Below are 16,411 nucleotides of genomic sequence, written 5' to 3' on the forward strand. Positions count from 1 at the left end.
CAGAATTTTGAGACTGCTCACAAGACTTCCCAATCCTAATGCCTAACACCATTTTACTCCCTTTGCTTTAAATATCCTTATTCCTGTAAAGCCAGCCAGGGACCCTTAATAGGCTCTACAGTAAAAAGCATGCTTGTGAACGTTTTGTCTTAGGTTAGGACTTTCCAGATTTACACTGATCACACCTGGCTTTATATCACTTTGTGGAGTCATATACATAATGTGGTGTTAATTTTTGAGCTAAGCTAAGCTGCTTTGTGTCACATCTGCTGAGGTATCTGAGCACACCCCAGGATGATTTTGGAAGCTCTGCACGTATGCAATGACTTGTTCATCTGCTATCAGTATCTTATGCCTAGGCTCCACTCTGTCTGTTAGGCTGGGTGAATATTGTTTTGTTCTTGATACGCACTCCGAGCTGAACACAGACTGCTACACAGAACTGAAAGTTTGCATTTGTCTGCCCTTGGCTCTTGAACTAAGCAGGGTTTAGGTCTCTTGAGCTGTAGGGCAGAGATCATGTGCACTCTCTGTCTGAGATGACTCTTTTTGGCTGGAAGGACGCTGCATTTGTTCCCACATCTCTGAACATTTGGAGTTTCACAACACTGAAACACTGCTGTTTGTCTGAGGGCTGTAACCAGGTAGCATGCAGACTTCACCAACAGATTTTTACATGCACGTAAGTGTCCTCCAAAAGTATAGCATGAAAAACTTAAAAGACAGCAGACTAACAAACATCTATGTGCCCGTCTGATCCGAGTGCTCTCCCATTGCGAGAGCCTGCTGGTTTTGGTCCCAGGACTCTTATCATCTTTCTCTCCTTTTTGTCTGATTGCTGGAAAGAGGCTTTCTGTAGTGCTAACCAAATTCCCCCTGTGTGGAATACCATTTTATTTGATTTTTTTCTTTTTCCTTCCTTCCACCAAAGTCCAGGAAAAAAAAAGAGGTTTTCTTTCTCAACCACCCTGTTTATTGTACCCCCTTTATCGTGAGTATAGTTTCTTTTTCAGTCATAGGTTCAGCCTGAATGCAGGATACAGATTTTCTTTCACTTGCTAATACTGTGGTTGTTCTCTCAATCTCAGGAGCTACAGAGATCCATATTAAATCAGATTGAAGTGTGCAAACAATTGGAACACCTAGATAGTTCAGCAAGAGATGAATTTAATCCAATAGACCTGCAAGCTGCAAGTAAAATTATGATTTACTATCAAAACCAGCTTGAAGAAATGAGCCATAAAATGCAGATCCGCGAGACAGTCCTTAAAGATGTGGAAGCTTTTATGGCCTCACTGAGGAAGATTCAGTCTTCCATCAAATGTCTCACAGATCCCTCAGGTCAACCTGAAATACAAGGAAAAGCGTTGAGAGAGGCTGCACAAGAAGTTTCTCGTATGGCAGAAGAGGCTAAATGTTTGGATGAACACTTGAAAACAGTTGATATCTGTTTGGAAGATGCTGAATGTGGGAGAAAGACTAGTTGTGAAAACCTTGTTCTGACTTTATCTGAAGAGCTAAATACAACTTATGATCCCTCAAGTGAACAGATGCTTACAGAGGAAAAAGACTTATGCAAGATTTTTTCCACAAAAAATGGTGAACTCCTTAAAAACATTCAGGATCTGCATGACAGAATTAACAAAATAGGCTTGAAGGATCCAACAATTCCAGCTATTCAACAAAGGTGAATTCATTTTAAAGCTCTTAATTTCATAATTTCAGTGAACTCAGAGGGCCTGTGGCCCCTTTGCAGTAGAACACTGAAACTTGAATGGGTCTTGAAGTATCTGTGCAGCAGTGAAAGAAGTTGTGAGCTTACGGTTTATTCTCAGTCTTGCAACCTAAATAACTTTTCTTTTAAACTACTATGTATGTGTTTGTTTGAAGCAGCACTAATGAAGAAAAAATAGAAGGATGTTGATTGTTATGATCATAGTTTTCAGTGAGAAAACTGTCAAAGAGGGAGACGGGTCTTCTTGCTGAGCACTGACACACATGATGTGAAACCGCACTGTAGAAGCCTTGGGTTATTTTACCACAGCCCGAGAAAGCCACTAGCATGATTTGTATGTCTCCAATACTGTTTCAGAGGAGATCTCTGCAGCCTTGCAAAGGATGAATAAACAATTCACTACTGTTTATGAGAGTGGAAAAAGGGAGGGGAGAGGAGTTTATAAGCTGTGTCCGTTTTCCAGTTCTGAAATCCCGTGCTATCACATAGCTTCCTTTCTTAGACCATATTTTAAGAGAGCCAGAATGCACTTACCTTTAATAGAACATAATTCACTATGTTCATACAGACCCTATTGGACTGTAGGATTTTGGATTACTTTCTCAAAGGGCTTAGGTCAGCATAACTCATCTGAAGGACTGTCTCAAATTACATGAATTGAAGATCAGATTAGACTTTTTTATTATGTCATTTAATATTGTTGGTATGTGCAGCTCAAGGATGAATTTCTAGGGAACTTAATTACATTGGGGGAAGAAATCAAAGACTTACTTTAATATAAGGCTGTATTTCATTTTTTCTAATAAAGGGTAAAATCATTAACGGAACTGGAAAAAGAATTGGATCGTGCTGCTGTTGAAATGAAAGCTATGCGAGAAATTGCTAATAAGCTCCCACAGATCAAAGAGGAAAAAGCAGAGGAAACAAATGAACAGTGCAGAGTTACAGAGAAGTTATGGGAAGATACAAAACTCTTGCTTGCTGAATGGTAAGGAGAAAAGTTACATTTTAAAGTAATTGTACAAGTAAGAAGTGTGCTTGTAAAAGGAAACAGCAGAAAAACATTAGACCATACTTCAAAGTAAATTAAATACTGATACAGTAGCAAATGTTACTATTAAGATGCTGTAAACTGTCATAACGGCAAGAGTTGCACGTAGAAGTTTGCAGCCAAAGCTCATGTTTGTTTGTTTGTTTTTTTATTTTATTTTTAAGACATCACTGTCCCATCATTTAGGAGGTATGCAGTGATATGTTGGACTTACTTGCTATCCCAAATAAAAACCTGGCTGCTGCTGGGAATGATGAGTCTTCTGTATTTGCTCTGAGTTTCATGCCAGCCTTTTCAAAAAGAAAAGTCAAATTGAAACAAATGGAAGAGGACAGCTGGTAAAACAGTCTCTTATGCAGGATAAGACTAAGGAGCTTGGTTTGATAAGTCTGTGAGAGTGAGGACTGGGAAAGCCTATGAGTGATCAGCCAGGGCATCTGTCCTTCTCTTACAGTTTTTAAAGATGTCTAGAGGCTTTTTGCATGGACTGGCACAGTTCTGGTTAATGCTCGTTACTTGCAGAGGTGTCAGTGGGAGTAATCTGTTTTCGTATCCCACTGAAGGGTGGGCTGAGGTGGTATGTGCCACTGTCCACCACCCAAGCTGTTGTGATATCTGCTGCATATTGTATTTCATAGAAATATAAAATCATAGAATGGTTTATGTTGGAAAGGACCTTGAAGATCATGGAGTTCCAACCCCCCATAGACAGGGACACCTCCCACTAGACCAGGTTGCCCAAGGCCACGTCCAGCCTGGCCTTGAACACCTCCAGGGATGGGTCCTCAACAACCTCTCTGTGCAACTTGTTCCGGTGCCTTACCACCCTTAAAGTAAAAAATTTCTTCCTAATGTTTAATCTGAACCTGCCCTCTTCCAGTTTAAAGCCATTTCCCCACATCCTATCGCTACATGCCCTAGTAAAAAGACCTTCCCCAGCTCTTCTGTAGGCCCCCTTAAGGTACTGGAAGGCCACAATAAGATCTCCCTGGAGCCTTCTCTTCTCCAGGCTGAACAGCCCCAACTCTCCTCATAGGAGAGATGCTCTAGCCCTCGGATGATCCTTGTGGCCCTCCTCTGGACGCATTCCAGCAGGTCCACATCCTTCTTATGTTGGGGACTCCAGAGCTAGATGCAGTACTCCAGGTGGGGTCTCACGAGAGTGGAGTAGAGGGGCAGGATCACCTCCTTTGACCTGCTGGCCACACTTCTTTTGAATCAGAGGTATATGATGGTGGAGGGCATTTCTGATTCCAAAAACTGTCCAAATACCACACTAGGTATCACACAGTATTGCAGGATTTATGACTGGTGCAGTTTATCCCCTCTTTTCTCTCTTCTAAACATAATAGTCAAATTCCCCATATGTTTGAATATAGGAGAAGGAAGCAGACAAGAGGTTGAGGTTGCTGTTTTATGCTTAGGCCAGAAATAATACATCTCTTTTTAATAGCCAGGAGCAGTGTGCAAGAGCTCTGGACCTCCTGAAGCAATATCAAAGCTTCAAAACCAGTCTGACCAGCATCATCCAGAAACAAGAGATTGTGCTTTCACAGCAAACTTCTTACATGGGGAAGGAGAATTTGAACAGGCTAATAAAAAAGGTGAGTAACAAGAACTAATCCAAATGAAACAAAAGCCTTTCCTGGGAACTTTTGGGTGTAGAGTTGCCCTTGCACACCCAGCTTTCAGGGCAGACATTAAGACCTTGCTTTCACTTTGGCTTCCAAAATACATTTAGGGACCATACCCTGGTTTTGTTTTAAGTTGATGTCTAGCTTCGTGTAGTGAATCAAGGTCTTGTTAAAGGAGAGGGATTAAAAAAAACCAAAACACCAACATAGAAAAACTATGATCTAGTATCAAAATAAGATTAAATCCTGTCCTGCCAAAAACCAAAATCACCCATATTCACCCACACCCTTTAGAATATTCCTTTATTTTCTACTGAGTTAAAAACCTTGTAGTGGGCAGTTTGTAACTATATGAAAACAAAAAATTCATTTGTTACTAAGAAGATACTTTAAAATGTACCACTTAAAGCAAAAATAATAGGTAATGCAACTCCTTGGGGCTGCTTGTTTCTCTGCTCTTGCTGTAGCTTATAACCAAGAACTTATATCCGTATCCTCTCCTTGCTTGTGTCACTGGGTCCCAGGCGGGGCTGCAGCGCTGTGCAGAGATCTTAAGCTACCCCTGAGCAAGCAGGATCAGGAATAGGACCTGTATGGCTGTGTCAGAACAGCACATCTGCTCAGAGACTGGGCCATGACAGATCTATCCTGCTTCCCAGGCTGGAGCTTGTGTATGTCACTGTATGTCATTGCCACCGCGCTCAGAGATAGCTTGGGCATTGCCAGCATGGTGCTGCCTTAGGGTCTGGACTTCTGGAGGCCAAAATGGTTTTGACTGGGCTGATGATACAGTTTTTCCTTGAGCTGGTTATATTTGCAGCATGAATCTCTGCCCTCACACTGACTTTGCTGACCAACTGTGTTGCAGTCAGAAGTCATAACAACATAGTTTGGTATTTCTCCTCTCACTTATCCTATGTTAAAAAAGTGCTTAGAAGACAGACCTGTATAAAAGCCTTGGCCTCCATAACTGTTGGCTCCATGCTGTCTTTGATAGCAGTTAAACATTTGCAGTAGCTTTTACGTTAGCTGATGAGGCTGAAGGAGCAAGTATTGCTGGATACCCCCTTATTTAGTTTAAAGTTTACCACTTTTTCAAACAGAAATTTGATAGCCAGCTACATTCTTCTTGGGTAAACCAGTGGACATAGTTGTCCATGTCTAATGGATTAGCAAACATTGGCATGTCCATTGTGATCATTCTACTGTACAGGTTTCCCATTTCCTGGCTGGGTTATGTAACTGGTTGCTCAGATCCTATTTTTAGGCTTTCTTATCAGGCATCACCCATATCATTGAGGAACATTTGCTCTCAGGCAGGGATGGTTAAATTTAAGCATGAATGTAAACGATTTCTTCCCTCAGACGGCGTGTCTGTGTGTGCCACCCCCCCTTCAGCTGAGGTAGGGTCTTTTGTTGGTTTCACCAGTGAGACCTCTGGCATCTTGTGTCACTCAGGCTCCTGCTGCAGGGGAGATTGCGTGCATATTCTGGCCCCTGCTTGTATGGAGAGCCCTCGCTCTGTTAACACCCCTTCCTCCTCACCTTGAGTTTTGCAACTCCCACTCTCAGAATTGTGGTCCGCAATAGCTGTGCCACAGTAGAAGGCATGTCCTTGAGTGCTGATGATTTGTTATGTATAATTATATAAAATAATAACAGAGAGGATTCTCTGTCCCTTGTTCTGGTTTGTGAGTGCTGCTCTACTGTCCCTCCCCTTATCTCAGTGGCTGGCAGTGTCTATATATCAGAAGATGTAATGCTTGTCTCTGAGAAATGAGGAGATCTTTTAGTATAAAATTGCCGAACACTAGAGGTCAGTGTTTCTTTTCCAGCGAGCTTCCTTGTTGTTTGTAAACACTGACGTTTCAATTAAGCACAAAGAAACAGCGTAGTGTTTAAATAGAAGGTAGGAAAAAGGGACATTTCAGTTTCTTGCAATGGCATATTTGACAATGGCTATGTTTAGGTAGGATTTAAGCTATTTTTAAAAAGTAGTTCAAAACCTGGGGATCAGAATGCCGGGATATATTTTTTTAGAGTTGTAATAGTATCTCAGATGATTATTAAATTGTGCATTGTTTATTTCTATAACTGAGGTTCTGTGTATGAATGTACAGTCCCCTTGGACCTTGTGATTATGACTTTTAAAACAAGCTGTAGTTTTGGCTCTTTTTGTCAGAAATATATTATCCATAGTTCCCATTTTGCAGCCAATGACAGAATGATATGGATTTCTGACATTCTGAAATGTTCCTATCAGCATGACAGGGGTATAACAACACAGGATACATTCCTAGTCTCATCATATTGTATAAAACAGATCATTTTGTGTGATGCCCTGTGTTTTTCTAAACTAAAAAGAACAGCACATCAGTTAAAAACGTTTTGCTGAATAAATAGCCATAAGTAAACGTGCTCGTAAATATCTATTTGGTCTTTTTCACAGATTGAAGAGGCAAAAGAGGAATTTAATGATCACTCTGAAGATGTAGACAAAATAAATCAGATCTGCAAAAACCTTCAATTCCAGCTCAATAAAATGAGGAGCTTTGAGGAGCCTCCATTCGAGAATGAGGCTAACATGATTGTGGACAGATGGCTGGATGTATGTAAAAAGTAAATTATCAGGGTGGTCTTATCTGTTATGCATTATAGTAATTGATTCTGACGGGTGTGTAATATTTGGAATAAATTAAGTGCAATATTCTTAAGAGATAAATCCAAGTGTTTACCAGAGCAAAGCTTGCAGGGTGTCTATTGGCGTAATGTTTATGATCTCTCAGGTAGTTTATATCATGAGTACTCCTTGACAGTAAATAATTCTAGGAAATGCAGAAAGGCAGTATTTGTGCTTTCTGCATAAATCTGTAAGATTCCATAACAACTTCTGTGGATTTAGACTTTGGAGATGATCTGGAGAATAACAAAGTGGTGCTTTTGGTGAGAAATGTTTGCCACCGTTGGTCTAAGCAGTGCATCAATACTGAGATTAGATGGTATTTACTGAGAGTAGATAAACATTAATGAGCAAGGCTCCTTCCTAAACCTGCCTTAAAACTGGCAAGCTGCCATTGTGATTGGTATGTTGGGCGACATGTGTGGCAGGGATTTAAATATCTTCTCTCTGACCAGTTCACTGTGAAAACACATGAGATTTTTTCCCTTGCCGCACTTGTTGTTTTTGTGGGTGGTTTCATCTTGCTCAGGTTTTATTATGCTGCATTTGTGTTTAGAATATAACTCAACATTTTTTAAATCTGTGTGTTTTCTGTATATAAATCTCATGGCAGATCAATGAAAAGACTGAAAACTACTGTGATAATTTGGGAAGAGCTCAGGCTTTGTGGGACAAACTTCTTAATTTATCTGGTACAATCGATGCTTGGGCAAACGTAGAACTTAAGAATGCAGAAGACCGTTGTCTGACTGAAGAGGACCTTACGCAGTTGAAGGTAATTTGAATGGAAATTTTTTACCCTTAACTTATACTGTAGTGATATGGACTTCAGACTACAAACATGCACATTGCGTAAAAATATCAGCACTGCAAAATCAGAGGAAGTTGTAACATTTGCAACTGTATCTGCATGGGTAGTGACACTGAAGATATTGCATAATGTATTGGGGATGCACGTCTTGGAAACTAATAAATTGATAGCATATATGTATACTAATTATTTTTAAATTAATGCAGCTCTGCAAATGCTTTAGACTACAAAAGCGCCCTCATTCCTTTGTGCTGTACAAACATACAGCAAAGAGGAGGCCTGGAAAGCTTGTAGTCCGGGGTACAGTGGTGCACACATTTCCTTGTGCCTAGAGAAGAAAGGGAAGAGAGTGGGTATAGGCTAATGATTAGTTTTCTAGTTAGAAATTCCCTATCAGTGAAGATACTTGAGCCTCAAGTATCTCACTGGGCAATGCGCAGTTCAAGAACAGGTTACGGAGGTGGCTTATTTGCTCCTGCAATCCTTGTCCCACTGTGCTCCCCAATGTAAATTAATGCAGCCTTAATAGTGATTTGCTGCCAAGGGTTTCCCGGGGCTGCACACAGGCAGACATCAGCAGAGCCTGGGCTGCCCATGCCCCTCTCACAGAGATTATAGCGTTAACTCTTGATATTGGGGTGCAGTTGAGTGTAAAAACACATGCACTTAGCTATATGCCATTGAAGAGACTCACATACAGGGGTAAATATTTTAATCTCTGACTTTAGGGCCATAATGGACCAGGTGTGCTGCTTCGTTGTGGTTACAGTCAGTATCTACTAAACAAAAATAATTTCCTGCTTGAGCGGGGTTGAGACATAAATATATCCCATATCCTCTTGTTTGAAAATATGCAGGCAGTTTTTTCTTAGTGTTTACGTGCTACAAATGCCCTGGTTTTTATTATGCTTATTTGCAGCATTACTGCTACTGTTAGCACTGGTCATTTGTCTTAATTTGCAGTTCAATAAAAAGCCAAGGTGTTATTTGTATATAGATCTTCCCAGTGAAACAGTAGTAGCCATGCTGTGCAGAACTGGATATTTTGTCACATTATTATTGCCTTTACCATTATATTGTTAGAATTTACCTGGGGTGGTTCAGGTCCCTGAGGGCTCTAGTAAAAATGCGCCAGCTGGCAACTGCATCTTAAGAGCCATTTTGTTACCTGGAAACTGCTCAAGCCCGGCATGATGTGACCATGCCCCCAGCCTGCCTCTACTGGTGCTTAGGAAGGGCTGTGCTGGAGGTGGCTGCACTAAGGTTACTCCGCTGCTACCATGCGAGAGCATAATTCTCAAAAGAAAGGGGAGGAGAGGGCAAGGGAGAGAGATGATCTACTATAAAAGTGGAATAGGAGAGAAAACTGAACTCAGTGCATTGTGGTTTTTTGTAAAATGATTTAAAGTGCAGAGGACGTCGGGTTCATTTATCAATTTATTATTATTTCTTTTGTTGTTGATCCTGACACATCTCTACATTAATGTTAATTACAAAAAAAAATCCACCAACTGTTGCAATGTGTATCATGTTACATAGAGTTGAAACCCAGGGCCCTTTGTGACCGCCCAGCAGAGCACTGTGCTTTCAAGAAGCCTGTCACAAGGAACAAAGTAATGAATTATTTCACTGTATATTTAAAGATGGTTTCAGTATAAATTATGTGAGAGAAGTTCTGCTTTCCCTTGTAGCTAGCATGCAAATGGGAACTCTTTTAAGGGCTACAGCATGTGAATAGGTTTTGATGATTGTTTGTACAGAGACTGCAACAGAATACTTTGTCCTGAGGGAGTTTGGAATATCGATTTGGGAATATGAGACACTGTGACTATTTTAGATATATCCTGTTTCATCAGTTGAAGCTGGTATTTTATTTTCACATTACTCGCTTGTTTCAAAATCCATTCAGATGAGTGGAGGCCTTTTTGTATAGAAAGGATCTACATTTTAAAAGTGCTTTTTAATAGAAGCAGCAAGAAATAAATACAAAATTGAGATTATTTTCTTGCAAATTTACTTGGGTTAATATAGAAGTAAAATAACTAAGTCTGTTAAATTTGTGTTAGATTTGCATTAACAATTGCTTTGCCTGAGAAACATAGAGTGTTTCTGACTCTAATACAAAAAATGCCTGAATTGCTAAAATGCAAATCGGGAAATGAACCAGTTGTGGGACCTCTATATGCCAAAATGCATAATCAGAATAATAGTAATACAATTTTCTAACAGAAACATGGAAGTTTAATTTAGTGGGAAACAAAGTTACAAATGTGTTTTTTCCACCTTTAGGCGTGCTTACGAGTCCAAGAGCAGAAACTCCAGAAATTTGACAACACTGTGGCTGAGATAGAAGAACTTCTGAATAGTAATGAACCTCCACTGGAGCTACAGGTACGAAGGAGCTTTTACAGCTAATACGCCGGTACTCGTTACTACAGCCCTGCTTCTAGTGTCGTCTTTGCTACAATCATTTCTTGGTTTGACTTAAATCTATGCAAACAGAATTGGAGACGTTTTGTTGGCTATCAGCAGTGACATTTCATTTGTTGTGTTTCTCAAGCTGTTAGAACCAAGTCTGTCATTTTAAACACAAAGGCTTCTCTCAGTCCTGTGCCTTTTAGCGACTTAGACTGACCCAACTGTTTTGCAGGCCTGCTGAAAGAGGATGATATCAGTGATAGCTGGCTTTTAGCTATTGGCTAAGAGGAAGGCACAGTGGACCTCGTCACCCCTTTGGGAATCCCAGCAACTCAGCATACTGTCTATTTTAAACTGTACTTTTACCTGAATATGGCTTAATGTAGCTTGGTAGTATGTAGCTGTTTGCGTAGAGTGGTGTTTACTGTGATGTTTTCCTTTAGGATATCACAAAAAACCCTTCATCTTTTTGTGTTAACTTCACACAGCAAAGAATAAATCCTTCTCCACTGTTTAAGACCACATTAGCCTACCTTGGGTCTTATACCAGTTCCCTAAGCATCCACTCCCAGTCTCTGTCAGATGCACCTTGACCTTGACCTGGTTTGGCTATTTGTGTGTTTATCCTCAGCAGGCAGTGAATTTAGAGGAGTTTCACTGGGTAAAGTGATCTAAGGAGCTTAGGAAAGGCCTTGGCAACCTTATACTGTGCACACTGTACTCCTCAGGAGCACCAGATGCCCTGAGCCCCCTGGGGTGGTGTTTCAGCATGTGGCCATGATCCCATTGAGTTGCTGTCTCATGCAAATCTGTGGAAACCTTAAGGATAAGGTTAATGACCTGTTGCTCCTTAATGACTAGAGCTCCCCACCTCTCTGTTGTCCTTTCCTGGTTTTCGTTTCACTGTGGGGAATTTACCCTGGTGGGATCACTGCAGGGAGGTGTATTACAGAGAGAGCTGGCACCCTCTTTTTCCAGGTAGCCGAAGTGCATGCAAGGCCTTTATCCAGCTGAGAGTAGTCTCTGGAGTAGACTGACAAATAAAGTTATTAGTAAAGCAGCACCAGTAAATGCATCACTAATAAAGACGAACTGAGATCAGTCCTTCTCAGTAAAAGCAGGGTTTAAATACTATTATTTTTGAATTTGTGGAGTGGGAGGGAAGGAAACTGGAACAAGCTGTGATTGAAATGTCTGGATGTTCCAATAATTTCATTGCTTTTTCTGTCTGTCCTGGAGTCCTATAATTTTCTAGGAAATCAATCCTGTATAATTTCTTACGTATGTTTATTTCCAATTTTAAGGTCATCAGATCATCTGTTGTGCAAAAAATGGAGCTAATCAAAGAGCTCTTGTCAACAAAGCAGGGGACCAGTGAACTCAGCGTGAATACAGCCGAACTAAAAGGAGACCTTGATCTGGCCAAGACACAGATTGGAATGACTGAATCACTTTTAAAAGCTTTATCTCCTTCTGACACCTTGGAGATCTTTACTAAATTAGAGGTAGCATGCCACAAATTACGCATCTTTTATAATTTTGTTCATTATTTCTCTCCTGGGCAAGTCTTCCTAAGTGTTTCTCCCATATATGTTTTAAACTGCTGGAGTAACTCAAGTGAAGAGCCTGGCTTGAATATTTCCTTAAGCTGCCAGAAACGTGAAGGAAAAGCCTGTTTTCACTGGATGTTATCAGATATAGTTAGTTAACCCTTGCAGCTATTGGATATGGTTAGTGATAGGCACGACAACAGTATACCACCCAAGGTACACTGAAGCAGAAGTGGGGGTACTGGGCTGTATCTTTTCCAAGACTGGGTAATAAACAGAGGTTGTCTTTGTGCCACCTGAGCTTGCCTGCATGGGGAGCTCCCAGCAGGCAATTTAAGCAAACTTTCCATCCTCTTTGCACCAGGGAGAGAGGTGAAGAAAGAACTGCTTCCTGCTTGGAGATTTAAACCTTCTGTTGAGCAGTGAGTGGATTATGCACGTTCTGGCTGTCAGACCACTCGTCTTTGGGGCAGTGAAATCACAGGCACTGGAAGAAAGATATAGCTTTCAATTAATTCTACCAGCTCCCTCTAACTTACCTTTCAACCCACTTGAAAGGGACTTGACATACAGTGTAAGGCATTTAGAGGTGGAATAGTGCCTACGTCAGCTAAGATGTTATAGCTTCTAGGTATTATATATTCTGGAACATACTATATTACTGTGCACTTCACGTATCTATTCTGTGTGATGCCAAAGTGTGCATGAGTGAATATGAGTGTGATTATATATGCATAAAGATGTATACACACTGCTCAAGGAGAGTTCAGTGCTTATATCTACCTGTTGATTGCCTTGTTAATGTCAATATACTTTAAGAATTATTTTGATACATAGGCAGGACTAAACCCTTTTGCAAAACTCTAGTTTGTACAGCAGGTCTGTACAGTGAACTTTTGTTTGCACCTCAAATTTTTCTTTCTAACAGTTGTCCTTCTTTTTTAACTTCAGGAGATACACCAGAAAATTCTGCAACAAAAACACCACGTGACATTACTCCAAGAAGAGACGGATTGCCCTGATGTGGATGAATTAAATAAGCAGCTTAAATGTGTCACTGATTTGTTTAATAAGAAGAAACATGTGTTTCAAGATCACTTTATCGGTGTTTTGAACCGTAAGCAAACACATTTCACATTTATGTAGCTTTAGAGGTTTGTATTGACCATCATAATCTCTTAAAGGTTGTGCAATTAATTTATTTTTGGTTCAGTGTCTGAAACTGCTTCGCTATCTCAAACTGCGTCAGAGTTCTGAACAAGATTTGGATAAAAATGACTTTTGATTCCAACAAACCACTCAATCTGAATCTAAATATTTTGTTTCTTATTTTTACATTTAAAAAGTAGATAAAAAAAGTACAAAGCATAATTCAGGAACAAATGTCAGAACATTTCAGTTAAAAATACAGAAATCAAACTTTTTAATTTTTTCCAGTCATTTTTATTTAATCTTAGTTATGAGAATGAATAGCGTTTATTTATTACTTTTTGTTTTATGCAGACACAGGATTGTGCAGGTGTAGAATTAGGCCCAAAGGTAGTCTCATCTTCAAATAATTTTTGAGTGATATTTATTTATGTGGAAATGAGAAAAGTTGCCAATAGTCTAACTCAGGTCTTGTTTACTGAAACTGTTACGTATTGCAGATTGTCCCTCCCAAATGAACAGCTATTTTTATTGTCAATTAATGTTGGGTAAAAAAAAAGTATGAACTGCAGCATTTTCTGTCACATGGTCTGTAGTGAAAAGCAACCTTTGACAGTAGCAATGATAAATGTAATTACAAATTGTCTGAAATCTTCATGTTAAATTGGACATTCTTTTACAGAATACAATTAATGAAGAAAATTGGAATGTATCTTTTTTCAGGTCAATGCAAGAATTTTAATGATTGGTTCAGCAGCGCTCAGCTGTCTTTGAAGGACTGCTTTGACTCCTCAGAAACAAAAACGATACTGGAAGAAAGACTGCAGAGGCTAAAGGTAAAGTATTAATGTTCACATTTTTAAAGGTGATTGTTCTTGAAGTTTTACTTTTTTTACACAGGAGTTTGTTCTTTGGAGTGAATTCACCTACATTGGGTTTGTAACTTGAGGCTGAAAGAACACTGCATGTAACTTAAAGCATTAGGGCAATAAGTGGAATGAAAATAAAACCTTGGTAAAATGGAGTATCATTGTTCAAGTTCATACACAGTTGGGCAAGTGAGAGACACAACAGTAGTGAGTGAAAGTCAATGGACTTTGACCAAGTACTTCAGTGTGCAAAGATGCAGAAAGTCAAATATGTAGAGAGTAAAATGAAATTCTGACCCCCATTGGACTCAAATTTGAAAAATTTGCTTTCACTTTATTGTAGCCAGATTTTCACTCTAATTCAGACAGAATCAACAGAAGATAGATGGAAAACCCAGAACATCTGCAAGAAGCAGTCACAGTTAAGCAGCAGAAGAAGACCTAGTGATGTCAGTGCTAGATTTGAGTGCTGCTTGCCTATTTCTTCTGTACATGTTTGTGCTGTAGAGACGAAAATCCAAGTCATCTACTTCACTTTATTCTGCAAACAGCAACTTTTTCATCTGCAAGTGGAATAGTCAGCAAACTGTGAATTAACATATATATTATATATGTAAACATATAGGAACTGGAATTGCTGTAGACAATGTTGGTGGAGGTAACAGGAGTTGAAAAACTCTTGTGACATAGTTATCTATTAAGCAACAGCAAATTTGACAAATGCATCTTGTGTTTGTGATCTTATTCAGCTCTTCCTAACATCTGAAGGCAAAGACCGAGATATCCAAGAGGTTAAAACTTTATTGAATAAAGTGAAACATTACTTGCCCAAAGCAAGCATTACCCACCTTAACAGCCGTGTGAGAGATCAAGAAGCAGAGCTACAAAGATTGATCTCCAAATGTCAAAAACGGGAACAGGAACTTGATGCTTCTCTCCAGCAGCTCAGTAGGTAGGGAACTAATGTAGTTTCTGACATTTTAATCACAAGTGATATAAAATGATTCACTATTAAGCAGCTATAGTGAATGGCAAACAACCCTGCTTTTTATTAAAGGTGGTATTTTAATAAAGGGTAGTGAGTGTTTTGTTTGTATGCTTCATGTGTTTTTTTGATTTGTAGCAGACTCAGCGTTATATGGTAGTATATGCTTATGGATAGTTTCAGTGACATGAACAGAGATACTTAAAATTAAGCTAGTGCTTAAAACTTTGCTTGATCAGGTGCATGGTATTTATGTTACTTTTTCAGCAAAACACTGCTGTCAGCAGATTTTAGTCACGTAATGCCTCTCGTTTTGACCTGTGTCTGTATTTATACTTCCTTTAGCCTTGAAGAAAGCATCACAATCTTGGAAAAATGGCTCACTGCTCAGGAAGCAAAACTAGAAGAGATCAAAAAAGATGAGACAAAACTTGAAAACTTCTATAAAACTCTATTAATGCAGAGGTATGGTTTTCTTTGGTCTCTATCTAAGGACTGGCTTCTAAAGAAGATTGCTCCATGTTGTTACAACAAGTAGATGTTTATAAATTTTTTGTATTTTTCAGAAAACCATTTGACTCCATGGCTCAGCTAGCAAATTGCTTGAGGGAGGCTCAGTTGACAGAAGACGAAAACATTTCAGAAGCCAGTGATCTTATTAGTAGATACCAGACACTGATAACACATGTAAGTGAAATGGCAGGGAATACTGAGAGAATTCCAGTGGAAGGGCAAAATTTTGAAGAACTTGCCCAGGATGTTTCCTGCTGGATCAAAAAGCTCAAGGAGGCTGCTAATAACCTGAGTTCACAGGAAAGTGAATTGCCGTCAGATGAAAGGATTAATCAGATAAAGGTACTGTGTTAAATGTGTTTCTTTTCCACTTCACAGCTCATGCTAGTATCAGGGAAATGCTTGATGAGTCAGCACCTCCTAAAAAATACTGTCACTGCTGATTGCTTGTGGTTTTGTGGCTTATTTGGGGGGGAGGTAGGTGTTGGGATTTTTGTTCGTTTGGTTTTGAAGGGTTTATTACACAAATAAGATGAGATTCTCTGCTGCACCTCTGGGTGGAGCAGCACTGAACTCATGGTGGCTGTGCATCTTTCCATCGTAGCCTACTCCAGAGGTGGAGAAGGAGGTTCATAACACAGCTGGGGCATCCAGAGAGCCTCTGCAAAGCGTGTGGCTTCTTGAGTGTCCTGCAGTGCCCTTGTGCTGGGCTGCTCTACTGCCTGGGTGGGTCTCTCAGGCCCCAGTTGTCCTCTTTGATGTCTCTTCTCTCTGACTACTTAGGAGGCCTCCTAACAGAGTAGCCAGAAATGAGGATGCTGGGATTTACATGTTTTGTTCTGTGGAAGGGGCAGTGTTGTGACAAATATCTCTCCCTAACATTTGGAGCATTTTTTTAATTTTTCAGGACAATTTTGGTTTTGTTATGTACAGAATAATTAATAAATCAGCTTCATTATCCCAGACTTTCTAAAACAAGATGATTTATCCATTTATGTATCACTTATATGATATAC

The 16,411-nt window shown here is 39.7% G+C and overlaps 1 protein-coding gene across 1 annotated transcript in view; it reads left to right on the top strand.

The window, feature by feature from the left end:
* The window catches only part of SYNE2 (spectrin repeat containing nuclear envelope protein 2), a 207,543-nt gene that overhangs the window by 62,760 nt on the left and 128,372 nt on the right, over positions 1-16,411 (top strand). The window contains 12 exon segments of the mRNA XM_082485681.1: positions 1,089-1,687; positions 2,544-2,723; positions 4,240-4,390; positions 6,870-7,028; positions 7,714-7,875; positions 10,201-10,302; positions 11,634-11,834; positions 12,831-12,996; positions 13,752-13,864; positions 14,647-14,849; positions 15,228-15,347; positions 15,449-15,737. Coding sequence (XP_082341807.1) covers positions 1,089-1,687; positions 2,544-2,723; positions 4,240-4,390; positions 6,870-7,028; positions 7,714-7,875; positions 10,201-10,302; positions 11,634-11,834; positions 12,831-12,996; positions 13,752-13,864; positions 14,647-14,849; positions 15,228-15,347; positions 15,449-15,737 — 2,445 coding nt within the window.

This window comes from Vanellus vanellus, assembly GCF_965231255.1.
Source record: "Vanellus vanellus genome assembly, chromosome: 6".
In the NCBI taxonomy this organism is placed as follows: domain Eukaryota; kingdom Metazoa; phylum Chordata; class Aves; order Charadriiformes; family Charadriidae; genus Vanellus; species Vanellus vanellus.